This window comes from Chrysemys picta, chromosome 19, assembly GCF_011386835.1.
Source record: "Chrysemys picta bellii isolate R12L10 chromosome 19, ASM1138683v2, whole genome shotgun sequence".
Taxonomy (NCBI): Eukaryota; Metazoa; Chordata; order Testudines; family Emydidae; genus Chrysemys; species Chrysemys picta.
In genome coordinates, this window is record NC_088809.1 from 22,449,156 (window position 1) to 22,476,500 (window position 27,345).

At 49.6% G+C, this 27,345-nt stretch overlaps 1 protein-coding gene across 3 annotated transcripts in view; it reads right to left on the bottom strand.

The window, feature by feature from the left end:
- Positions 1–27,345, bottom strand: part of HIP1 (huntingtin interacting protein 1) — a 139,038-nt gene that overhangs the window by 104,502 nt on the left and 7,191 nt on the right. Inside the window, exon 1 of one of the 3 annotated variants that reach the window (XM_024111233.3) lies at positions 30–86. The exons of the other annotated variants lie outside the window; for them this stretch is intronic. Coding sequence (XP_023967001.2) covers positions 30–71 — 42 coding nt within the window. The 5' untranslated portion in view covers positions 72–86. Of the gene's footprint in view, positions 1–29; positions 87–27,345 lie in introns of those variants that run through there. 3 annotated transcript variants of the gene reach the window in all.

Genomic DNA, 27,345 nt, shown 5'->3' on the forward strand with positions numbered 1-27,345 from the left:
CCCATCCTTCCCCAACCCATTAGCATTACCTCTGTTTTATCCAGATTAAGCTTTAGCCAGCTTGCTTTCATTATGTCCCAATCTTGGCTCGGCACTTTGACAGCAAAGGCAGTGCACCAGCTAGGTCTGATGAAAGTGAGGCAGAGCTGTGTGTCATCAGCACACTGATGGCTCCATAGCTCAAGTTATCTCCTACAACAGCTTCCCGTACACATTGAACAGCAGGGTGGCAAAAATATTGCCCCATGACCTCCTGCATGGGGGAAAGAGCCTTTAACAGAACAAGTGCCCCAAACCTTAAAGCTCCTTGAAGCAGTGTCTGTTCAAGTGTTTGGAAAGCGCCTAGTACATAAAGGAAACAAATAATAATAAACCACCTTCTAAGACTTCTTAGCCTATTCCAGTATGGTTGCATTCTTTCTATGGATCCCCCAACTCAGGGCTGCAGGTGAGTCAACAGAACTTTATGATCAATGGTATCTGATCTAAAAGAATGTGACCTTTGTCCATCAGGAGATTACTGGCCAACCAGACCTGTACTGTCTCCATGCCATAGCTGGGCCAAAAGACAAAGCAAAAGGGATCATGGAAAGCTGCTGATTCCAGATGGCTCCAAAGTTGTTTCATTTCCACTTTCTCAATTAACCACTCACAATAGGGAAGAGTAGAAACAGGGTGATAACTGTAGAAACTAACAGCATCCAGAGATAGATTCTTGTGCAAGGGTTTTAACAATAGACCTAACATCTCCCAACTTGATTACACTCTAGCCAACCAGAGCCAATATCCAAACTACATAACACAGGACAAAGTGACCCTAGAAAATACAGCACAACAACAAAGCTGCCCTGAACTCAGAAATATCCAACTTTGCCCTTTCCAGACATGGATTTGCCGCTACAAAAGCAGTTAAGTTAAACCCCGCAAATGCAGCAGGAACATGATTGTTTCTGCCTGTGAAGAAAACAGAACATTCCTCACAGTGTAAAGATCCAAATTTTTCCAAGTGGAGCCAGGCTGCCATACGACGAGATTTTTTTCAAAAACTACAGTAAGAAAAGAAGAAATCTTTCTTTGCCGCCACTTAACAGGGCTTCCAAAAATTTTTATGTTACCATGAAACAGTGTGATTTTTGCTATCAGCACACTTGTTGCAGGTCACCCTGTATATCAGTGTGGCACGCAAGATAGTCAGCAAAAGTAATTGGACATGGAGCCACATTATCAGTGGTTAATGATAAAAGGGGGTGATCATAATGTCCTCAGGTCATCAATAGAGTGGGCAATCACAAAGCCACTCCACCAGCCAGACACATGAGATTTAAAAATACTTAACCAAGTCGGAGTCAAGTACTGTCTGATTTCTTACTTTATTTCCCACATTGCAGGGACACAAACTTTGCCCAGTTAAGAACCAAATTGGGAACTTGCCAGGAACCCTATGACTACCTCAAATTTGCATAAGAGGAGGCAGATCAATCCCAGCCTTTTTAGTACAACAATTCAGTCCAGAAGCAATTCAGTCCAGAGAGACTATGGATTTCAACACACAATGCTCCTTCATAGTATGAGTGGCCAAGCTGTTCAGACCATGATGGAGCACTGCCTGCTGGAACCTTCAATCTCCATGGGCTACATCTCAATAGGGAAGAGGAGACTGTGGGTTACATTAGACATAGGGCCCTACCAAATTCATGGTCCATTTTGAACAATTTCACATAGTGTTTTAAAAATCGCAAATTTCATGATTTCAGCTATTTACATTTGAAATTTCACGGTGTTGTAATTGTAGGAGTTGGTCCTGACACAAAAAGGAGTTGTGGAGGGGTGGCAAGGTTATTGTGGGGGGGGGGGGGTTTGCAGTACTGCTACCCTTACTTCTGCGCTGTTGCTGGCGGCAGTGCTGCCTTGAGAACTGGGCAGCTAGAGAGCGGAGGCTGCTGGCCGGGAGCCCAACTCCGATGGCAGAGCCTCCGCAAGCAGCAGTGCAGGATGGCATGGGGTGGTATTGCCCCCTTACTAGTGCTCGGTTGCTTTCAGAGCCGCCACTCTCCGGCCACCTAGCTCTGAAGGCAGTGCAGAAGTAAGGGCAGCCCCACTAAAATATCCTTGTGACCCCCCACAGAACCCCCAATCTGAGAGACTAGGGTTGCCAACTTTCTACTCGCACAAAACTGAACACCCTAGCCCTGCCCCCACTCACTCCATTCCCCCCTTCCCTCTGCCACTCGCTCACCCCATCCTCACTCACTTGCTCATTTTCACTGGGCTGGCTCAGGGTGCTGGACGGGGAAAGGGCTCCGGTTGGGGGGGTGCAGCCAGAAATGAGGAGTTCAGAGTGCAGGAGTGGGCTCTAGGCCAAGGCAGTGGGATGGGATACGAGAGACGGTGAGGGCTCCGGCTGGGGGTGTGGGCTCTGTGGTGGGGCCTGGGATGAGGGGTTTGGGGTGCAGGAGTGGGCTCTGGGGTGGAGCCGAGGAGTTTGGAGTATGGGAGTGGGCTCCAGGCTGGGGCAGGGGGTTGAGGCATGGGGGTGTGTGTGAGGGCTCTGGCTGGGGGTGCAGGCTCTAGGGTGGGGTTGGGGATGAGGAGTTTGGGATGCAGGAGGGTGCTCTGGGCTGGGACCGAGGGGTTCAGAGGGCCGGGGCCGGGGAAATCAGGGCTGGGGCAGAGGGATGCAGGCTCCGGGCAGCACTTACCTCAAGTAGCTCCTGGAAGCAGAGGCATGTCCTTTCTCTGGCTCCTACACAGAGGTGCGGCCAGGTGGCTCTGCGCGCTGCCCTGTCCGCAGGCACCGCCCCCACATCTGCCGTTAGCCGTGGTTCCCAGCCAATGAGAGCTGTGGGAGTGATGCTTGGGATGGAGGCAGCGGGGGGACATGGCGGCTGCTTCCTGGGAGCCTGCCAGCCCCACCGTCTGGAGCTGCTAACAGGACAAAGGCCTGGTCAGTGGTGCTGACCAGAGCCACCAGGATCCCTTTTCAACCGGGTGTTCCAGTGGAAAACTGGACACCTGGTCCCCCTATGGGAGGCCAGATTTCATGGTCTGTGACGCGTTTTTCATGGCTGTGAATTTGGTAGGGCCCTAATCATACACTGGGCATCAGCATTTTCACACCACTGTATTTAAATTTAACCACACTATGGGTGGCTATCCCGTACTGAAAATGGGAAATCCAACACTGTGGTACATTTAACAACCAATGAACGTAATTGAGGTTTCCTGCAAACAGTGCCCAGTGTATGCACATTTACACACCCCTGCTATACCGTTACAAGCACCTTCAGACACCATTCGGGCTCATAATACCCCAAGCTCTTGTTAATTTTAATGTGAAAATGATGTCTTAGAAACCCTTATTTCCCAGCCAATGTCTGAAAAGTAAAATTAAAAGCACTCTGAGCTGGGGGTTGGACTAGATGACCTCCTGAGGTCGCCTTCCAACCCTGATATTTTGATTCTACAGAGCTCCAAGCTGCTTGTATAGAATAAAAAACCCCGTTAACAATAAACAGAAAGTTGCTAGCATGGCCCTGATGACAGAATCCCATCTCTCCAATGGATCCCTTTGTTTGCTGTGACTTGCCTTGTTTCTGCATGGTAAATATTTAATGTGCCATCTTCCGCTGCAGAGAAATTGAGGCTGCCGACAACAGCTGCCGGAATAATAGAGCTATTCGCACCGTGGCCTGCAGCTTCAGTTTTTATGGGCTGCAGCCGTACTACAAAGGAATTAGGTCACTCTGCAAAGCGAGAGCCAGGCAGTGAAAGCTGTACTCTGAGACAGCCCCTGAAGAACGGCAAACTCGAATGCAGCACCCTTTACTGAGGATTCGCTGCAGCAGGATCAGCAGCCACCCATGTTCCGGGAGAATCTGGTAAGACCACAGCTTACAGCAGGGTTGCCACTCAGTTGTGGTTTTATTGTAACTGTTTGAAACTGAGCTAGCATGCAAAAGTAGAGCCTGAGGCTACGAAACTCCTAGGACAACTGCAGAAACCACAAACCTTTCACTCAGATCTGCAACTAGAAATCAAGTTTAATAATGAACCAGGGTTATTTGTTTGTGTGTTTAAAAAAAAAATAAAAATGAACAAACCCCAACTTCCTACTTCAGTTTGGAGGAGAACCTTTGCATACCTGAGTTGGACAGTTTCTGATGACGTCACAAACGACACTGGTGTTTTAGCCACCCTGGTGTCTAGACCTGCCCTGAGCAGGGTTAGACAACATGGGAGTTACAGTGGCAGCCGCCAGTCGACACGACAGCTCTCCAGGTTGCTAGCACCGAGAGACCAGCACTGGTGGTAGCAACAGTGGGAAATTTTAAGAAAAAAAGTCTCCCGCAGATAAACCCTACAAGGAAGGAATGAAGTCTAGTGAGAGCTGCACGTCCTTAGACACAAAACTCACTGACTTTATATGTGGCTTTTGGCAAGCCATTTAACATCGCTGGCTCGGTCTACACTAGGGACATTTTCTAAAAATTCCTTCTGGTGTTAGCAATGTTAGGATCAGCCTGGCACAGGTCTAGCAGACCTGGTGCAAACGGTGTACTGCGGTAGGAGCAGTAGCCTGGCACCCAAGAGACCCAGTGTCAAATCCCTGTTCCACCAGATTTCCAGTGTGATCTTGAGCAAGTAACTTAGGACTTGTCTACATGGAGGGTTAAACCAGATAGATTTGACGCGCATGCAAATGCAAGCTGCACTGACAGCGTGCACATGAGATGGCCATGCCCTCTTTCAGTTTGGATCACTGTGTGCACCTGGTGGCAGCTTTCTTTGTACTAAGCATGGGACGTTCTTGGAGGGTATAAGACGGTTACTCACCGTTGTAACTGTTGTTCTTCGAGATGTGTTGCTCATATCCATTCCATTAGGTGTGTGCGCGCCGCGTGCACGATCGTCGGAAGATTTTTACCCTAGCAACACCGGCGGGTCGGCTGTGGAGCCCCCTAGAGTGGCGCCTTCATGGCGCTGAATATATACCCCAGCCGACCCGGCGCCCCCTCAGTTCCTTCTTGCCGGCTACTCCGACAGTGGGGAAGGGGGGCGGGTTTGGAATGGATATGAGCAACACATCTCGAAGAACAACAGTTACAACGGTGAGTAACCGTCTTTTCTTCTTCGAGTGCTTGCTCATATCCATTCCATTAGGTGACTCCCAAGCCCAACTTAGGTGGTGGGGTCGGAGTGAGACATTGCTGTGTGCAAAACTGCTGATCCGAAGGCAGCATCGTCCCTGGACTGCTGCACTAGTGCATAGTGTTCTGTAAACGTGTGGACTGACGACCAAACCGCAGCCCTACAAATGTCCTGGATCGGAACTTGCGCCAGGAAAGCCGTCGAGGAAGCTTGGGCCCTCGTGGAGTGAGCGGTGAGGTGTGGTACTGAGACACCTGCCAGGTCGTAGCAAGTCCGGATGCAAGACGTAATCCAGGAGGATAGGCGTTGTGAGGAGACCGGTGAGCCTTTCATTCGGTCGGCCACTGCAACGAAGAGTTGCGTCGTCTTTCTAAAGTGCCTTGTGCGGTCAATATAGAAGGCCAGGGCCCTGCGTACGTCCAGAGAATGCAAACGTTGATCCTGGCGAGTGGCATGTGGTTTAGGATGAAAGACCGGGAGAAATATATCCTGGTTGATATGAAAAGGAGAAACCACCTTAGGGAGAAAGGCAGGATGTGGGCGGAGCTGCACTTTATCCTTATGGAAAACTGTGTAAGGGGGCTCGGATGTAAGCGCCCTGAGTTCAGAAACGCGCCTTGCTGAGGTGATGGCTACGAGGAAGGCTGTCTTCCAGGATAGGTACAGAAGTGAACAGGTGGCCAGTGGCTCGAATGGAGGACCTGTGAGCTTGGAGAGAACCAGGTTGAGGTCCCACGTCGGAACGGGCTGACGTTGTTGTGGGTACATCCGGTCTAAGCCCTTGAGGAATCTAACGACCATCGGGTTAGAGAATACCGAAGACGCGAGTTCCCCTGGGTGAAAGGCCGATATAGCGGCCAGGTGAACTCTAATTGAAGATATCGCCAACCCTTGCTGTTTTAGGGAGAGGAGATATTCCAATATGAGAGGAATAGGTGCCTGTAACGGGGACGTGGCTCGTTGTTCGCACCAACAGGAGAACCGCTTCCACTTGGCCAAGTATGTGGTCCGTGTTGAGGGCTTCCTACTGCTCAGCAGAATCTGTTGGACAGAGTGCGAGCACTGCTGCTCTGCCTGGGTGAACCATGGAGCAGCCACGCCGTGAGGTGGAGTGATTGCAGGTCGGGGTGACGCAGGCGGCCGTGGTCCTGAGAGATGAGATCCGGGCATAATGGAAGCGGGATCGGTGTCCGAACCGAGAGCTCCAACAGCGTGGTGTACCAATGTTGTCTCGGCCACGCTGGGGCGATCAGAATCACCTGTGCCTGGTCTCTGCGCAATTTGAGCAGTACCTTGTGAACCAGAGGAAACTGAGGGAAGGCATAAAACAGGTGGTCTTTCCAGGGAAGGAGAAACGCATCCGAGAGGGAGCCCGGAGCTCGACCTTGCAGGGAGCAGAACACGTGGCACTTCCTGTTGTCTCGAGATGCAAACAGGTCTATCTGGGGAAACCCCCACTTCTGGAAAACGGAATGTATGATGTCCGGACGGATAGACCACTCGTGTGTTTGAAAGGACCTGCTGAGTCGGTCCGCCAGAGTGTTCTGGACTCCAGGGAGGAACGATGCCATGAGATGGATTGAGTGGGCGATGCAGAAGTCCCACAGGCGCATGGCCTCTTGGCATAGAATTGACGAACGTGCTCCTCCTTGCTTGTTGATGTAAAACATGGCCGTGGTGTTGTCGATGAGAACTAGCACACAGTGGCCACGTAGGAGGTTGAGAAATGCCTGGCACGCCAGGCGCACCGCCATCAGTTCCCGAACATTGATGTGCAGGGCTAGCTGAGGTGCAGTCCACAGGCCCTGGGTATGGTGTTCGTTGAGATGGGCGCCCCAACCCAGAGATGAAGCGTCTGTGACCAGGTGCAGAGAGGGTTGTGGGGCGTGAAACGGCATCCCCTCGCAAACCACATTGCGATCTAGCCACCAGGTGAGGGAGGTCAGGACCGAGTTCGGGACCGTGACCACCATGTTCAGGCTGTCCCGATGTGGGCGGTATATTGATGACACCCAGGTCTGGAGTGGGCGAAGCCGAAGTCTGGCATGCCTGGTTACGTACGTGCAAGAAGCCATGTGACCCAGCAGGGTAAGGCATGACCTCACCGTGGTAGTTGGGAAGGCCTTGAGCCCTTGAATGAGGCTCGTGATGGTGCAAAAGCGGTTGTCTGGCAGGATGGCTTGTGCACGCCTGGAGTCTAGAACTGCGCCGATGAATTCTATTCTCTGGGTAGGTTCTAGAGTGGATTTGTCCTTGTTGAGTAGGATGCCCAACTTGTTGAATGTGTGCACTATTATGTGGACGTGAGCTCGAACTTGCTCTTTGGTGCGACCGCGTACCAGCCAGTCGTCTAGGTACGGGAACACCTGTATCCCTTGCCGACGAAGGTACGCTGCCACGACAGCCATACATTTCGTGAATACCCTTGGGGCCGAGGATAGGCCGAAGGGAAGGACTGCAAATTGGTAGTGCACCTTGCTTACCACGAACCGCAGGAAGCGTCTGTGAGGCGGGTAAATTGCGATGTGAAAGTATGCATCTTTCATGTCGAGGGCGGCGAACCAGTCTCCAGGATCGAGGGAAGGGATAATGGTCCCCAAAGAGACCATGCGGAACTTCAACTTTACTACGAATTTGTTGAGTCCGCGCAAGTCCAAGATGGGTCGCAGACCTCCTTTGGACTTGGGAATGAGGAAGTAACGGGAATAGAATCCCCTGCCCCTTAACTCCACTGGAACCTCCTCTATGGCCCCCATAGCAAGGAACGTGGAAACTTCCGGTATAAGAAGTTGCTCGTGAGAAGGGTCCCTGAAGAGGGACGGGGAAGGGGGGGAGGAGGGGGGGATTGAAGAAAACTGGATAGCATATCCCCTGTCCACCATGCGAAGGACCCAACGGTCCGAAGTTATAAGGGACCAGGCACGGTGGAAATGGGAAAGGCGATCCCGAAAGGATGGGGCTGGATCCTGTGGGATGACTGGGGCGCCGTCCTCGACCGCACCTTCAAAAGTTCTGCCTGGGGCCTGAAGGTGGTCTAGGTGGCCCCTGGTTCCGACCAGGTTGGGGGCCGGTCCACCTTCTTCTACCACCTCGCCCTCGCCTCCGGGTCGAGTCCTGTCTCTGACGAGGCGGGGGGGGGTAGAAGCGCTGAGGCTGCGGTCTAAATGGCCTGCGCTGAGGGCCCACAACATGCATCCCCAAGGAACGCATGATCGTCCTGGAGTCCTTGAGGCTCTGCAGGCGAGAGTCCGTCTTTTCTGAAAACAGCCCTTGTCCTTCAAAGGGCAGATCCTGCAGGGTTTGCTGCAGTTCCTGAGGCAGACCCGAAACCTGGAGCCAGGAGATCCTCCGCATAGCGATACCTGAGGCCAGGGTTCTAGCAGCAGAGTCCGCTATGTCTAAGGAGGCCTGTAAGGAGGTCCGAGCCACCTTCTTACCCTCCTCCACCAGGGCTCCAAACTCCTCCCTGGACTCTTGGGGAACCAACTCCTTGAACTTCCCCATAGAGTTCCAGGAGTTAAAGCTATAGCGGCTCAAGAGCGCCTGTTGATTAGCCGCTCTAAGTTGCAGCCCTCCGGCTGAGTAAACTTTACGGCCGAATAAATCGAGGCGCTTAGCCTCCTTCGATTTGGGCGCTGCGGCCTGCTGACCGTGGCGCTCCCTTGCGTTCACTGATGCCACCACCAGTGAACACGGCTGGGGGTGGGTATACAAGTACCCGTAGTCTGTAGACGGGACAAAGTATTTCCTTTCCACCCCTCTCGCTGTGGGTGGGATAGAGGCAGGAGTCTGCCATATCGTAGATACATTGGCTTGTATCGTGCGGATCAGGGGTAACGCCACCCTCGATGGGGCATCCGCTCCGAGGATATTCACGATGGGGTCGTGCACCTCCACTATCTCCTCCGCCTGCAGGTCCATATTACGGGCCATCCGACGCAGAAGATCTTGGTGAGCCCGAAGATCTATTGGAGGTGGACCTGTGCACGATGTGCCCGCCACTGCCTCATCCGGAGAGGAAGAGGAAGATGCCTCCGGTGGAACAGGATCCAAGGGAGGGTCCTGGTCTCCCTGCTCCTGGGCCGGAGCATCACCTGCGCTTGAGTCCAGGGCGTCAGGTGGTGCGGACACGGAAGCCTCCATGCCCCCTGGCGGAGGCCGAGAGATGGTGGACTCCGGGGCCCTTCTAACAGAGTGACCGGAGCGAGAGGTCGAAGCAACTGGAGCCCCTTGCGCCCGATGGTACGCCCACGGGGTCCAAAACGACCAGTGAGATGGGCCATGAGAATGGTCCTCTGTTATGTTCTGCCAATGGCCCAAGTCCTGTTCCTCGGCTTGCCCCTGAGGGGGGTATGCCGATCTCGAGAGGTCCTCCGAGGAGCGAGACCCCGATCTCGATGGCCATGGCGGTGCCGAGAGCGTCGAGACGATTCCCGTGGGCTGCGGTGCCGCACGGTGCCGGTCTGGAGATGATCTATCTCCACGCGGTGCCGGCGATCGGTGCCGGGACCGCGACCGGTGCCGATGACCTCGTCGGTGCCGGGAGTCGGATCTGGACCTCGACGAGGACCTGGAGTATGCCCGGTACCGGGAGCGGCCTCTCGACGTCGAGCGGCGACCGTAGCGGTGCCGAGAACTACGTCTCGACGTTGATCGGTGCCGACGATCATAGCGGTGCCGAGACGTAGAGCGGTGCCGCGAAGAAGATCTTGGCCGCGAGTACGACCGGTGCCGAGGTGATATTCGGTGCCGGGACTGCGAGCGGCGTGGGGACCTGCTTCGGGACCTGGATCGGTGCCGAGGTTCCAGCCCTTGTGATGGAGGGCGCATCAAGGCAGGTTTCCCCCTCGACTGGACCGGGCGAGGCAACGGTGCCGTCGGTGCCGGTGGTTGAGGCGGTGCCGGCTCCGTGAGAGCTATTAAGTCTCTCGCCGCCGCGAAGGTCTCTGGCGTCGACGGGAGGCACTGTATCACCGCCGGCCTCGGTGGAGACGCCGTCTGCACCGGACTCAACGGCCTCGGCGCCGGAGTCGACGGTGCTGGAGGCACCTGTTTCCGGTGCTCCACCGGCGTACGCGGCTCTACCCCCGGCACTGGGGGAGCCAGCGTCTTCGGCACGGAGGTCCCCGTCTTATGGGCTTTCTTATGCCCTGGGGATAATGACCGGCGCCGAGGCACTTGCTGTGCTTGCGGTGCCGACGAGGTCCGGTGCCGGGAAGGCTCATCTGACGCCACTCGCGTGGTCGTCATGGCCGGTGCCGCCGGGGCACTGCGCACCGAGGCGCTAGGTGCCGGGGCCTGACTTGTAGATGGAGCGTCCGGACTAAGTGCCGCCTCCATCAGGAGTTGCCGGAGCCGAAAGTCCCGCTCCTTCTTGGTCCTTGGTCTGAAGGCCTTACAGATCTTGCACTTATCTGTTTGATGGGACTCTCCCAGGCACTTCAGACAGGAATCGTGCGGGTCGCTCGTGGGCATAGGCTTAGCGCAGGAGGCGCACAGCTTGAAGCCGGGAGCGTTGGGCATGAGCCCGGCCCCGCGGCCGGGGGAGAAAGGGGGAGACGACCCCCTTAATCCCCTGAACTATTATAACAACTAGACAACTCTTAAAACTATTGAACTATTTAACTATAAACACTAGGACTATAACTATAACTATAACTGCGAATAACGAACTAAGCTAGGGAGAGTGGAGAACAGCTAAGCAGCGCTCCACAGTTCCAACGACCGTCAGGGGCGGTAAGAAGGAACTGAGGGGGCGCCGGGTCGGCTGGGGTATATATTCAGCGCCATGAAGGCGCCACTCTAGGGGGCTCCACAGCCGACCCGCCGGTGTTGCTAGGGTAAAAATCTTCCGACGATCGTGCACGCGGCGCGCACACACCTAATGGAATGGATATGAGCAAGCACTCGAAGAAGAACCCATGATCCTTTGCTTTGCTGCTGAGTGTGTGCATTCTGGGATTTTTCTCGCTGTGTATTGTGGGATACATAGTGGAAACCAGAGACACAAGGTGGGTGAGGTAATATCTTTTATTGGACCAACTTTTGTTGGTGAGAGACAAGCTTCCAAGCCACACAGAGCTCTTCTTCGGGTCTGGGAAAGGTCACAGCTAAATGGAAGTCTGGAACAAATTGTTTATCATAAGAAGATAGCACATACTGTAAAGGACCATTCAAGGCAGAGTGGCCTGTTAACACCTCTGCGGTCATGGGACAAAAAGAGGGGATTAGTGGGTTTCAGATTGTTGTAATAAGTCATAAATCCAGTGTTTCTGTTCAGTCTATCATTTTTAGTGTCGAGCAGAGTAATGAATTTAAGCTCCCTGGCTCACCTTTTCAAAGCGTTGTGCGGGTTTCCTTCGAGAATGAGGACTGAGAGGTCTGACAGAGGATCACTTTGTGGTTGAACACTTTTCACAAGTGTTAGGGTGTTTTTGTCTTTTATCATTTTCCTGTGAGAGTTCATTCGAAAGCGTAGCGAGTGTCTGGTTTCACCCACATAGATGTTGTTGAGGCATTTAGTGCACTGGATGAGGTACACCCTATATTGTGATAGGCATGTGTAGGACTCGGGGATCTTGAAAAGTGTGTTGTGGGGGTGTTGATTATTGTAGCAGTGGAGATATGTCTGCAGGTTTTGCAACTGTTGTTCTGGCAGGGTCTGGCGTTGCTTCGAGTTGGTATGTCCTGGTCTGTAGGGAGCTTGCTTGGGGAATGACCATCCGAATATCCCAAGAGAATCTGTTTCAATACAGAAATAAAACCCCTCTCTGATTGCATATCCCTACTTGTCACCTACTACCCCACACTAGAATCCATATGGGGTATCATCAAACCTCTACAGCCCATACTCAATGGGGACCCCATCCTGAAAGAAATCTTTCCTGAATCCTCATTTATGGCCTTCAAACAATCCCGCAACCTCTCCAGGCTCATCATCACAAGCAAGCGTAACCCACACACCCCACACAAGCTCCCCACAGACTGGGACATAACTCGAAGCGGCACCAGACCCTGCCAGAACAACAGAGAAAAAAATCTGCAGACATATCTCCACTGCTCCAATGATCAACACCCCCCACAACACACCTTTCAAGATCCATGGGTCCTACACATGCCTATCACGATATAGGGTGTACCTCATCCAGTGCACTAAATGCCCCCAACAACATCTATGTGGGTGAAACCAATCACTACGCTTTTGAATGAACTCACACAGGAAAATGATAAAAGACAAAAACACCCTAACACATGGGAGTGAACACTTCACAAAGGCCTAGCTCTGACCTCTCAGTCCTCATCCTCAAAAGAAACCTGCACAACACTTTCAAAAGGCAAGCCTGGAAGCTTAAATTCATAACTCTGCTAGACACTTAAAATCATAGCCTGAACAGAGAGACCGAATTTATGGCTTATTACAACAATCCGTAACCCACTAACCCCTTCTTTTCTCCTATGACAGCAGAGGCCACTCTGCCTTGAATGGTCCCTTACGTTATGTGCTAACTACTTATGCTAAACAATCTGTTCCACCTTGCCTTTAGCTGTGACACTGGGGCCTTGTGTCCATGTAAGTTACGCAACTTAAGTCGACATAGTTTACATCGACTTAATGCTCTCCTGTCGACATAGCTTCCTCCTCTCGTTGAGGTGGAGTACTGAAGTCGATGGGAGAGCATTCTCCCACTGACTTATTGTGTCTTCACCAGATCTGCTAAATCAGCACTGCTGCCCTGATTGGAGCAGCGCCAATTTACCCCGTAGTGAAGACAAGCCCTGGGAGGACCTTTCCCAGACCAGAAGAGCATGTGCAGCTCGAAAGCTTGTCTCTCTCACCAACAGAAGTTGGTCCAATAAAAGATCTTACCTGACCCACCTTGTCTCTCTAATATGCTGGGACCAACACAGCTACAATTACACTGCATACAAGAGTGGAAATCAAGCAGGCTAATGCCATTTTCAAATTGCTATCCGCCAGCATGGACCCAGCAGCGCCACTATGTTGACAACCATGTCTATGCAGAGGCTGGTTGGGCTGTATTTCAGCTCTCAAAGCCGGGTGATTCAGTTTTGGACTTTGCCCACTGCGGCATGAACAGATGATGTTGCAGCAGCAGGAGTTTCAGCAGGAAGCAGAATGAAGACGAGGAAGAGGCCGACACTGAACAACTACTACTACAGGAGCTGTTCCTGGAGCAGCTTCACACCATGCAACAATGTTTCTGGTTTGGAAAACCAGCATCAGTAAGTGAAAAGGATCATTCTGCAGACCTGTGATGACCAGCAGTGACGAGAGAATTTCAGGATGGTGAAGGCATACATGCAGCCTTGGAGCTACAGCGGCAACGTACCGACATGTGGTGCTCCATACCCATTGAGAAGCAGATCGCCTTTGCCATCTGGAAGCTGGCCACCCCGACATTAGTTGGGCAGGACAGATGAAGGAAATGAAAGGAAAAATATATACATAGGCATGTGTCCTCTGGAGCACGGGCTTAAAAACAGTTGATAGTCAGGGCTTTAGCATAAGAGAGAGGTCAATTGCTTGGACAGAGCAGCCGCATTTTGAAGACAGAGTTGGGGAGCGAACAGATTGTTTGGGCTCAGAGAGGGAGGAGGGCAGGGGCTGGAGGTTCAGGAAAGCTTCTACATCACATCCACTTAAAATGGCTGTGGCCGTGGGACACCCAGACAGAAGCTAGCACAGCAGTGTAGCATAATAAAAACAATACGAAATTTTAAAGATAACTGACATGACGAGGTTCCCTTGACAGGATCTGACCCCTCAGTCCCAGCCTGGGATTCTGGCTAGGAATTGGGACTCCTTCTTGGGGTTGGTAGTTGTGTCACTGAGCAAAATCCTGTCTAGCTCCTCAAAAAAGGAAAGGTCACATTTCCACTGTCAGATCTTGGTTTTAATGTACATTCTACTGAGCTGTTTGTTCTTCATCCTGTACTGTTGGCGTCCCGGTTGTGTCCTCATGGACAACTGCTTTGCAATATCCACAAAAAGATCTTTACTCTAGTGGCTGGTTTCCTGCACCAACACTTCTCCCCAGATGGTGATGAGATCTCCAAGCAGCTTCTCAAGGGATGCTGTACGGCTTCTGGAGTAATGTCGCAGCAATGCTGATATGCTCAAATCCGGGAGCAAAAGAACAAATTCTGGCCCCACACCAGTTTTTAAAATGGGGAAAGGACATCCAGTCAACTTGCCACCAGAGCAGTGTAGGGCACATAGCAGGTACACAGATGGGTCAGTAACAGATGCCCACAAAGCAGCATGGGATAGCAGTTGGAAGACTACAAAGTAGTGAGCAACAGCATTGTGTGCACACGAACAACAGACCAAAGTCACTTTGAAAGAGGACTTCAGAGTGCATGACAAATGTGGAGTGAGTGTGCTATATGACTTGCATAGTGTGTATGCAAGCATCTTCAAACCAGATTAACTCAACTTAATCCAGTTTAACCCCCCCGCCCACTGTGCCCACTGTGCAGACTAGCCCTTAGATTCTCTGTGCCTCATTCTCCATCTTCAAACAGACAACAGCAGTTCCCTACCTCAGAAAGGTGGTATGAGGACAAGTGCATTAAAAATAGTGAGACACTCAGATACTGCAGTAATGTGGGTGGGCGGGGTGGGTGGGTGTGTATCAGATAAGTACCAACGATGGACGGATGGAGTAATCGAAGAGCAGTCTGCCCTAGGACTCTCATCATTACAAACACTGAGCTGAACTGATGTTAACTGTGGGAAAATTTTCAAGTGTCCCTAGTGTATTTAAGGGATCTGTGCCTCAGTTGTTCTATCTGTAAGAAGGGGATGATAACAAGTATTTTCCTATCACACAGGAGAGCCGTGAAGCTTAATTAGAGTTTCCAAAGCACTTTGGGATCCTTGAACAAGTAACACTTATGAAGTGAAGTTCCTTACCATGAGGCACGCAAGCCTGGTCTACACTACCAAGTGAGGTCGACATAAGCCGCCTTGCGTCGACCTAGCTGGGCACGTGTCTACACTTAAATTTGTCTCCAACCCTCCTAGACACCCAATTACAGGGACGTAGAACTCCACCTCCCACAGAGGCACAGACACTGCGTTACCTATGTCGACGACACTCCAGCAGACACTGACTGCTCTGGTGACATTTGTGAACTCCACTGCCCAGAGGTCACAGAGAGCTGAAGCCCCCTCACTTTAAAGCCTGGGAATTTTTGAAATGTCTTTTCCTGATTGTCCATCTTGGCAGGTACATCTAGCTGCTCTCCATTGTTATGTGCATCTGTCCAGCTGACCATGCTGGCTACACATGTCAGTGCACTCCAGCCTAGAGGCTGTGCAGGCACAGCTACGGACCAGCCATAGAAACGAGGAAATCTATGAGCCCATTGCACAGGGCAAGACAGGGATCGGCAGCAGTGCTGCATGAAAGAGAAGGAACTGCGGCAGGCGTATCAGGAAGCCAACAGTCAATCCAACGTCAAGCTGCAGACCTACTGCTCTTACAAATAACTGCATGCATAGTTGGCGGAGACTCCACTCCCTTCCCCTCCCCCCAACGTGAATACTCGGAGGAGCCGGAGGCACTGACCCCTGCTGTGAATAGTAAGGATGAGGAAGAGGTGGGACATGCAACTGGTGGATCCATCTATGCCGTGAGCCAGAACCCGTTTGAGACTTCACCGCAGTTCAGTCAGTGGAACATGGGTGAGCCGGATACAGAGGAAGGAACCTCAGGTACGTGTATTTCCCATTACAATGATGTACTGATGGAGTCCCCAACTTAATGGGACACAGCTATTGACTTTTCAGTCATTTCCTACTATTAGACGAGGCAGTGGACAACCAAGAGAGGTAGTGTTATCTGGTTATCATTCCCCTGTACAGTTAGGCAGGAGGGGCCAAGCAGGGCAATTTGTTTATGCGCACAGGGATGTCCCTTGAATCCTCCTGATATTCTCAATGAAATGTTCATGGAGGTACTCTGCAATCCTCTCCCCACAGCTTCTAGGGATGGCAGCCTTACTTCTTCCTCTGCGGTAGGACACTGTCCCATGCCGCTCAGTGATAACTTTTGTAGACATCATTGCAGTGCACAGGCTACCAGCATGCGGGCCCACCCAGATCAGGACAGCAGCAGCAGCTAGGCTCTCTGTGCCCTTGTCTCCCTCAAGAGTGAGATACCAGCTAAAATCACCACTGCCTGTGGAAAATGGTGCCAGTATTCAGTGCCACTGCCTGAATGATTCATAGTTTCATGAACTGAGTAATTTCCCTAGCCTCTGGCAGGCCTGGTGCCGTGAGTGGTGCCGTGCACAAGCATTCCAAAGCAGAAGTGTCAATCAGCATGTCTTGTGTAAAACTTTAGGGGAGCAAGGGATGGAAGTTCTGAATCTTAACTTTTGCTTCCTGTTGTAACTCTACTGACAACTCTACTCTGTGTGTTTTATCTGAGGCTGCTGCCACTGTGGCCTTGAGGGGTTCCCCCTCCACACCCGTGGAACGCCTGAGCCAAATAAGTAGGAGAAAGAAGAGGACTCAGGATGACATGTCCAGTGAGATCCTGCAAGCCAGTGCTGCATCAGATTGTGAGCACAAAGCCCTGGGGATCAATATTGCAGACAGCCTGGTGAAGAAAAGAGCAGACAGGAGAAGGAGTCCCGGCAGCAAAAGGAGAGGGAGATCTACCAAGACATAATGGGGCTTCTCTAGCAGCAAACACAGATGCTGCACACGCTTGTGAATCTACAGGTTCAACAATCACAGACTCGCCTCCCTTTGCAGTCCATGGAGAACTCCATTATGGCATCTCCCTACCCGCCTCTCAACATTACACATGGCATCAGGGGCTGCATCTCTATTCCTATCACTCCACCCTGGTGGACACTAGGACAACCACAGCTTCACATACAGCAACCATGACACTCACAGGTCAGTATATGTGCAGATAAAATGGACATGAATGTTCCTTCCCTCTGTTAACTTCTGTTCCATTAATTTATTAAGTTTTTTTATGTATTTGCTTTTAAGTTGCACAGTCTTTTCTTTGCATTGATTTTATAACTCAAAATTCTATATTTTGGAAAACAATCCATTGTTATTAGTTCCCAACATACGCTGCAGAGCGCCTAGCAGTACTGAAAACACCCACTTACTTGGGTCACACTGTGCAATAACAACTCATAGGATCAGTGACAAACACAGTGTAATAATCATAAATGTACAACAAGCACCACAAAATTAATAGGTGCATTGTTAGTGTTATATTCATAGATGTACAGCAAGCACCACACAATTCTTAACGGGCCCCAAAACAGCAGGGTCAGGTAGAGCACAGTACACCACGACACATTACGGTGACTCACTGAAAGAGCACTTTAACAAAGCCTCCCTGAGCTGTATAGCTCCACGTTGAGCTTTTCTAATAGCAACTGTGTCTAGTTCTTCAACCTCAGTAGACAGCCACTCCACCTCCGCCCTCGCAGAAATGTCCCCTCCCACCCCCCCGTGCTTCACAGATATTATGCAGGACACAGCAGGCAGCTATAACCACTCGGATGTTTTTGCACGGAGATCCAATCTTGTGAGTAAACAATGCCAGCGTCCGGTCAATCTACTAAAAGCACATTCAACTGTCATTCTGCACCTGCTAAGCTGGTAGTTGAATCACTTCTTGGTGCTGTCCGGGTGGCTGGTATACAAGAGAGCAAGGGGCAGGATGGGTCCCGGAGGATCACAACTGGCATTTCAACACTGCCAATGGCAATCTACCAGTGGGGAAAGAAAATCCCTGCTTATAGCTTTCTATGGAGTCCTGTGTTCTTGAAGATGCGAGTGTCATGCACCTTCTCTGACCAGCCCACATCGATGTTGGTGAAACGTCCCTTGTGATCCACCAGTGCTTGCAGCACCATTGAAAAGTACTCCTTGCGATTTATGTACTGGCTGCCCTGGTGCTCCGGTGCCAAGATAGGGAAATGGGTTCCATCTATCGCCCCACCACAGTTAGGGAATCCCATTGCAGCAAAGCCATCCACTATGATCTGAACATTTCCCAGAGTCACTACCTTTGGTAGCAGCAGCTCAGTGATTGCTTTGGCTACTTGCATCACAGCAGCCCCCACAGTAGATTTGCCCACTTCAAATTGATTCCCGACTGACCGGTAGCTGTCTGGCATTGCAAGCTTCCACAGGGCTATCACCACTCGCTTCTCAACTGTGAGGGCTGCTCTCATCTTGGTATTCTGGCGCTTCAGGGCAGGGGAAAGCAAGTCACGAAGTTCCATGAAAGCGCCCTTACGCATGCGAAAGTTTCGCAGCCACTGGGAATCGTCCCACACCTGCAACACTATGCGGTCTCACCAGTCTGTGCTTGTTTCCTGGGCCCAGAATCGGCGTTCCACAGCATGAACCTGCCCCATTAACAGCATGATCTCCAAAGTGCCAGGGCCCACGGTGAGAGAATTCTGTGTCCATGTCCTCATCACTCTCATCGCCGCGCTTCCGTCGCAGCCTCCTCCTCGCCTGGTTTTTCAGGTTTTGGTTCAGCATGAACTGCACGATAATGCGCGAAGTGTTTACAATGCTCATAACTGCTGCCTTGAGCTGAACGGGCTCCATGCTTGCCGTGGTGTGGCATCTGCACAGGTAACCCAGGAAAAATGGCACGAAACGGTTGTCTGCCGTTGCTTTCACGGAGGTAGAGAGGGAGGGAGAGAGGGAGGGAGAGGAGGGCCTGACAACATGTACCCAGAACCACCCGCGACAATGTTTTTTGCTCCATCAGGCATTGGGATCTCAACCCAGAATTCCAGTGGGCGGGGGAGACTGCGGGAACTATGGGATAGCCACCCACAGTGCTCCGGAAGTCGACGCTAGCCTCTGTACATGGACGCACACCGCCGAATTAATGTGCTTAGTGTGGCTGCATGCACTCGACTTTATACAATCGGTTGCCAAAAATCGAATTCTGTAAAATCGGAGTACTCCCATAGTGTAGACATACCCTATGAGAAGGAGGGCTGGTGCCAAAATAGGGATATGTATGCCATCTACTGCTCCACTGGAGTACGTGAATCCCACTTCAGCAAATCCATCAACTAAGGCCTGCACGTTGCTGAGAGTCCCAGTGCTGCAGAGCAGGAGACAACTAATGGCCCTGCACATCTGCATGACAACGGCCCTCACAGTGGATTTTCCAACTCCAAAATGATTTCCCACTGACCAGCAGCAGTCCAGCATTGCAAGTTTGCCACTTGCTTCTCCACTGTCACTGCAGCTTTCATTCTGACATTCCAGTGCTGGAGAGCTGACGTGAATTCAGCACACAGATCCAGGAATGCAGTCTTGCCCATCTGAAAGTTCTGCAGCCGCTGCTTATCATCCAAAGCCTGCATTACGATGTAATCCCACCAGTCAGTGCTTGTTTCTTGGGCCCAAAAGCAGCATTCCACCATTTGCAGCTGCTCCATGAATGCCAACAAAAAATTGTCACGTTCCTCGTTGACTCAGTTCTTCTTGTAGCTCTGCAAATACCAGAGGATGGTGGGTTCTGTGCTTGCAACACTCATGACAATAGCACAGAGCTGTGCAGGTTCCATGCTTCAGTCAGAGAGGGAGAACAGCAACAAGGCCTGCGCCGTTTGAGGGATTTTTATAAAAGGCACAAAAATTACGGGATATAGATGACATTATGGAAAGGAGACTGCTGCATGCTGGGAAGTTGAGCCCTGGCTCCCAGTCACCCGGCATGACTCATTTCTGCAGCATCATGCAGTGGCAGATTGCCCACTGGGTTACCTACCCATGCTGCACTGCACCGTGCAATGACATAAGCACTCCTAGTGAGCACGCGCAGTGCTGATGCAAGGAGCCAAGCGATATACAGGCAGTCCTCGGACTTACAACACAATTGGTTCCTGAAAATTGCACCGTAAGTCGAAATGTCGTAACTTGGAACCACAATTCACTCCATTGCGGGACAGAGCATCATAAAGTCGAAACCATTGCCGTAAATTGAATCAGGATGTCAGTTAAGAAACGTAAGTGCCGTTCACTGTAGGCCAAACGTCGTGAAGTCGAGGACTCCCTGCATTAACTGCGGCACCTTTATGCCAATATAACTTGTGTCAGGAAAAGTTCATAGTGTAGACACGGCCTTAGATACCTACCAAGGTGACGAGTCAGTATAAACTCCTGGATTAGAATCTAGTCCAGAAGGGACTGGACTGGAACAGCAGGAGATGCTGGAAGCCAGGACTGAGTTACACTGGCAGAACTGCATAAGATAAATTTGCATAAAACCTACATTGTATTGTGCGTAGCTTTAACCAGTGCTCCCTACCTTCAAGGAACGACAAATAAACCAGGTTTTTCAGCTAAGGCCATGTCTACACTAGCGAGTTTACAGTGGCACGGCTGTACTGATGCAACTGCACCACTGTACTCATGTAGCTGCTCTAGGTCAGTGGGAGAGAGCTCTCCCGTCAACATCATAAAACCACCTCCACGGACGGCAGTAGCTGTGTCGACAGGAGAAGCTCTCCTGCCATCATAGTGCTGTCCACACCGGCGCTTCTGACAGTGTAACTTATGTCGCTCAGGAGGGTGTTTTTTTTCCACCACCACCCTCCCCCCAGCAATATCAGTTAAATTGACAGAAGTGGTAGTGTAGACATGGCCTAAGACTGTAACAAAACTTTCAAGAGACTGACAATTTGTTGTGGTCAACAGCCTGACTGTTGGTGGATTCTCTGTAACTTGAAGTCTAAATCAAGATTTGAGGACTTCAGAAACTCAGCCAGAGGGGTTGGGCCTACTACAGGAGTGGGTGGGGGAGGCACCGTGCAGGAGGTCTGACTAGATGATCATGATGGTCCCTTCTGGCCTTAAAGTCTATGAAGGATGGAATAGCAGCTTTAACTTGGGTCTTCTTCTTTTCTTTATCGTTGAAATATTTAAAGTCAGATATTTACAAATGCGAGGGGGAAAAAAAGAAAAATCTAATCTAAACACATTGTTCCTTAAGTCAATTTACAGCCTTAAGGCATGTTAAAAAAAAAAAGAGGATTATAAAGGAAACGAATACTACCTGCACTACAGCTTCATGAGCAGTGCTGCTTTGGTTACAGTGCCCAATGGCACCCTCACACCCTCCATTGCACCTACTGGGCTAACACTGCCAGGCAATTGAATAATGGCTAAAATGGTGCCCTCTATTAGTGTTTCGACTTGGCTGGGCAACATGCAAGCAAACCCATGATTACACACTAGGAACTCCCTCTCAGACACACAAAGAGACCTACAGCTACAGGAACTGGAAACACAATACCCTTCTCCGACAATGTTTCATCTCACTGGGACTGCTGGTCCCAATACCTGAGGGGCCCACACTGTCTCCCCTAGAGTCCCAAATACAGTGATAGGTCCAACCCCTGCAGTTGGAAACTCAGAGTAACCAGTGCAAATATGTAACTTAACACTTAGCAGAACAAACCCTGGAAGGTTCAACCCACACGAGAGGAGCTCCAAGGGTCAAACAATGCCATTAAATATAACCAACTACCAACCTAGATCTCCTAGGCTAGAGTCACCTGCTCTGGCAAGCACTTAGAGCTGCAGTGAGTGGTTCCAGCAGGAGCCTGGTCCAATTCTCACAGAGGAGTGTTGACATGGAGCCCTGGAGATATACTTGAACCCAGAAAGAGTATATACAAATATTAGATTCCCTTAGAGTACATTACCTAGACATCCTCTCCTGCTGGGATTGGCTCATTCTTACAAAGCCATCCCTCATAGATGGGGGTGTATTTTCCACCCTGAATTTTTCCAGTCATGGTGTCTCCAGAGCCTCTTAAAAACTTGTTCCATTCCCTGAACTGTTAAGAGTTAAAGATTTTCTCAATATTCAACCTAAGTTTTCCCCCGTGTAGCTTAAGCCCATTAGCTCCAGTTCTGTCCTAGCAGACTAATAAGAACTAATCCCCGTCCCCTTTCTATATTGCAGAGAGACCTCCGTCATCTCCTCCAGCCTGTGCTCCCCTTCCCTTGCCCTTTCCTCAAGTCTTCTTTCACAAACAATTTATTGCTCTCCTCTGAACTTTTGCATCTGAAGTGGGTTTTTTACCACTGAAAGCTTACGCCCAAATAAATCTGTTAGTCTTTAAGGTGCCACCGGACTCATTGTTTTTGCAGATACAGACTAACACGGCTGCCCCTCGGATTCTGAACTTTTGCCATTTTGTTTATGTCTTTTTAAAAAGAATGTGGGGCCCAAGTGAAGCCTAGCCAGGACTGAGCAGAACAGTTGTCTAGTTGCTCTAGGGTGACCAGACAGCAAGTGTGAAAAATCGGGACAGGAGGTGGGGGGTAATAGGAGCCTATATAAGAAAAAGATCCAAAAATCGGGACTGTCCTTATAAAATCGGGACATCTGGTCACCCTAAGTTGCTCTGTCTGTGAGGTGCCTGTTAATATCACACAGCAATAGGGCATTTGCTGGTTCTGTGGCAACATTCACTAGAACACCCATATCCTCCCCTCTGTTATCCTGCTGTCAAGTATTTTGATACTATCCTCCAACATATTTGTGAGTCCTCCTTGTTTTGCATTATCTGTGAATCTGATTGGTGTATTCTTCATTCTCTCCTCAAGTCCTGAAAATATCTAGTATTGCATGCAGACCTTCAGGGACTCCACCCATCACTGAACCATTCATTACTCCTTGTTGGATTTCCTAGCCAGGTATGTATCCAGTTTCATCCAATTCCCATTCCTTTGATTTCCTGTGTCCCCTGGAACTGCCCAGGGACTATCTGAAAAGTCAAAGGTTAAGGACTACATGTCCCAAATGCGTTTCATGTGTTTGCTTTAGCTATCGCCGTGAAAGTACCTCACAGCATATTCTGCAGGATCTTTTCAACTGTCTGCATTGGAGAGAACATACAGATGGCTGTTTCCAGTTCCACAGCCGTCAAAATAAGCTACCCTGAATTCTAGCACACTCCCCATCCGGTAAGGGTTGTTTTTATCTGACATTGCTCTTGCTCTGGTTCCAATGAGATGCTAAAATGCTCAGATCAGCAGGCAACTTAGCTGTGGGGCACAATCTCATTCCTGCACGAGTCCAGGTGTGGTGGGGGAAGGGACACTCCATAGGCAGATACAATTGACAGCAGTCATGCAGAGTTTGTGACAAGCATCGTTAATACAGATTGGTCAGGACAACAAGGGAAACTGTTTATTTCCTATATAAAAACTACCTGTAGTTCCCTCTCATCCTGTGCTCCCAGTGACCAGGCACATCACATCCTCTGTGGCTGATGCACTCACTAGAATCAATGTGCATCTTTTAACACTCTCCTCCTTTTACCACTGAACATTGCTTTCCATTCTGTGCCTGGCAATAAATCCCGGCAGCCTTGGCAAACCCGGCTGAAATACTGAAGAGCAAATGGCATCTTCCGCTTCAGAGAGACCTTGAGAAAAATAATTTAGTCTAGTTTGCAAGGCTGAACTGTCACTAAAAATGGACAACAAGGAGGTTGAGGATTATAAATGGTTTTATTGCTACCAAGATTTAGAAGAAATAGAAGCAATTCCTATTTTCATTAAACCAGTGAACTACTCACCGGAAAATCCTTTACTTGAATACAGAATCCATCCAATTTAAACCGGTCACCATTAGAACGTTTTATATTGATCCCTACTTTATCAGAACCTCAGGCTCATTTCAAACTGCATTTACCGAACTCTATGACAAAGCTTTTTCACAACAACTGCAGACTTCCCTTGGCCTCAGGCGGTCACTGTCATTTTGCAGACCCCTGTATTCACTGTGAGAGGACCTCTGCCTGTTACCAGATGGCTTGAAATTCACTCAAATACAGACACATCACAGGCCCTACTATAGCAGCACTAATCAAACAACAGCCTGAAAATACAGGACCCAGTCCTGCTCCCACTGAGGTCAGTGGCAAAATTCCCTTGACTTCAGGGGGAGCAGGATCAGACCCGTGATTTTCACAGCACGTGTTAGTTTCCAGAGTGCATCAGTATGTAAAAAATTCATTGTGAGTTATGCATATATATAAGCACCCAAAAGCACAGGAAAAGGGGAAGAAGCCACATGTTACAGTAAATTGTTAAGAATTAAAATATTTTCATTCACGTTAGTGAAACCATTGGGATATAAATAAATCTCTAACAGGGACTCAAAACAGACCAGATGACTCATGTTCATTAGTTACGGAAGCCAACTACAATTCCAGTCCTAAGCACCCTCAATTTCTATTTAAGTCACTGGAAATTGAGGGCATTCAGCCTCCAGACCGTAAGAGCTCATTTTTCCAAAGGTGAAAGTCTAGTGAACTAATCCACTGTATCACCTACTCCCTTAGGATGGGTTCATCTGGCTTAATTTGTCACTTTCCACAGACAAGAGCTATTTTTTCCCCTGTTCTCTGCAAGTGTCAACACAATTCTTTAAATATCTGCTCGCAAAGGCTATATATAGTAACACTCTGGCACTTTAAAAGGAGCCTCATTTCCTGTGTAAGAGTTGATGTTCTTAGCAAAACTGATGGATGGCTACAGCATCTGAACCACTGAGAAAAGAACAGGTTTTTAAAATGTTCTGCTAGCAGTAAACCAGTATTTCCCATCATGCCTGTGACTGGGCCCATTTTGTGCCAATGTACCTCTTCCACGCAAGTCCACTCCAATTAACAGGGCTGCTCAGGGGCCAAGTGGGAAGACAATTTGGCCCATTATGCACATGAGACGAGAAAGAAAAGGGGCAGGGGAAACAGTAATCTCCCCCATACAGTATTTTATTAAATATTATTGTTTTTGGCTGCAAAGGCAACCAAGGACAGCACTCTCCAGCCCAGCCATCGTGCTTTGCAGGGAGCTGCTTTCAAGTTTTTTACTAAAGAAATTAAAGTTAGACCACCCACTTAAAAAAAGAAATCACACTTCCATTTCATAAGATTTTACCTTTGGTGGTTATAAGTAACACCTTCGATTATTAATACTTAAAACAAAATCACAAAGATTCTCTTTTTATTCAGTTTACTTAGTGCATTTGTTATCACTTTGCGTCTAGTCAGGTTCCCACTTTCTCCAGCGGAGTCAGTCTGTTTATGCTGTTTGTGAGGGTCTTTTGCACACCACCAGAGGAATTTTTTTTTTTAAATATAGGGAAATTTGACTGAAAAACTGGAGATGTTGGCAGAAGGACTCAGGGGCAGGCATGGTACCTGAAACTACTTTCAAAACTTTTTGCCTAGATAGTTTTCACGTTCATGCGTACCTTGAAATTGGGAGATTCCAAATCAGCTTTTTGGGGTCAAGTGTTCTCTTAATGCAGCCCATTAACTGCAGGGTGCCAAAGCTGGACTGGGAGGACACATCAGGGAGATGCACACGTTAACATTAACGGTGATGGAGTACATTCTCCCCCCCCCCCCCACTCCCATTTATTACCCACTAGTTCCACTGAAATCCATGGGCAAACATGTACTACTCATTGTGAGTAAGGATGGCATAATGTGGCCTTTTGGAATGAAGACGGTATTTCTATTTGAGTTTTGTACACGGTGCCAACCCCACTACACTTTAGAGACATTTCTGCCTTTCTCCCCTATCTCAGTCAGCAAGCGGTGGAAGAAGATGGATCTCTGAAACTGGACATTCACTAGCAAAGGGGAACATTCAGGAGTGGCATGTTTCAGAGTGGTAGCCACGTTAGTCTGTATCAGCAAAAACAATGAGGAGTCCTTGTGGCACCTTAGAGACTAACAAATTTATTTGGGCAGAAGCTTTCATGGGCTAAAACCCACTTCATCAGATGCACGGAGTGGAAAATACAGTAGGCAGGTATAAATACACAGTACATGAAAAAATTGGAGTTGCCTTACTAAGTGGGGGGGGGGTCAGTGCTAACAAGCCAATTCAATTACGGTGGAAGTGGGCTATTCTCAACAGTAGAATACCAAGGGAGGAAAAATCAGGGTAATGAGGCCAATGTGATCAGGATGGCCCATTTCAAACAGCTGACAAGAAAACTAATTCCCCCCTACTGATACTCACACCTTCTTGTGAACTGTTTGACCATATCCCCCTCTGGGACTCCAAAGGCCCACATCCTCTGAACTGCAGAACAGGAAGAGGTTTCTCTGCTGCAGACTCTGAAACAGAGTTGCTCCTGGTAGAGGAATAATTCTGGGTCTCTAAAGGAGAATTCATAGCTTAGAACAGGTGAAGCTCTCCAGATACCTGAGCTAGCCAATCAGCAATGATGCTACTTCTATGCATTACAGTTGTGTTACCGGGTGTTTAAAGTGATCAACAGACTTAGAACACAGAACAAAGCTCTTACACTTTCTAGTCCTTCAGTCTATGCCATTTTCACTTAAAAAGAATCAGCAAGGACTGGATGGTTCAAGAGATAGGAAAGGGGATACTTGGCTTCCACCTCTCCATCACCGGCTTGAACCATGCACACATCAGTAGCACCAAATGTTACCACCATCCAACGGCTGTCGAGTGACTATGTGAAGCAAGCTAGTGATCTCAGTCCATTGACTAACAAAAAGGTACCAGCCCTCCCTCCCTCCACAAAAACAAACAAAAAACCATGGGCTGTTGGCACTCTAAGAAGATAGCCCCAAACCAAAATGGACACAGATACTGAACACCCCTTCTTGGCCTTAATCAAGCACTGGCAATGGGACACTTTCACAAACACTCAGCAAAAGAACAAACCACATGTGACGGATATTAGTCATGCATGACTGGAAGGTGCTCAAACACTATGTCTCAAAGTTCCCCTATCCAATGCAACTTGGGGTACATCTTCACTACCTACCCGGATTGGCGGGTAGGAATCGATCTATCGGGGATTGATTTATCACGTCTCGTCTAGACGTGATAAATCAATCCCCGAACGCGCTCCCCGTTGACTCCGAAACGCCACCAGAGCGAGAGGCGGAAGCAGAGTCGACGGGGGAGCCGCGGCCGTCAATCCCGCACCGTGAGGACGGGAGGTAAGTCGATCTAAGATACGCAACTTCAGCTACGAGAATAGCGGAGCTGAAGTCGACGTATCTTAGATCGATCCCTCCCCTCCCTCCCCCAGTGTAGACCAGCCCTTATATTCACATTCAGAGCACATCAGCTCTTACAGTGACATA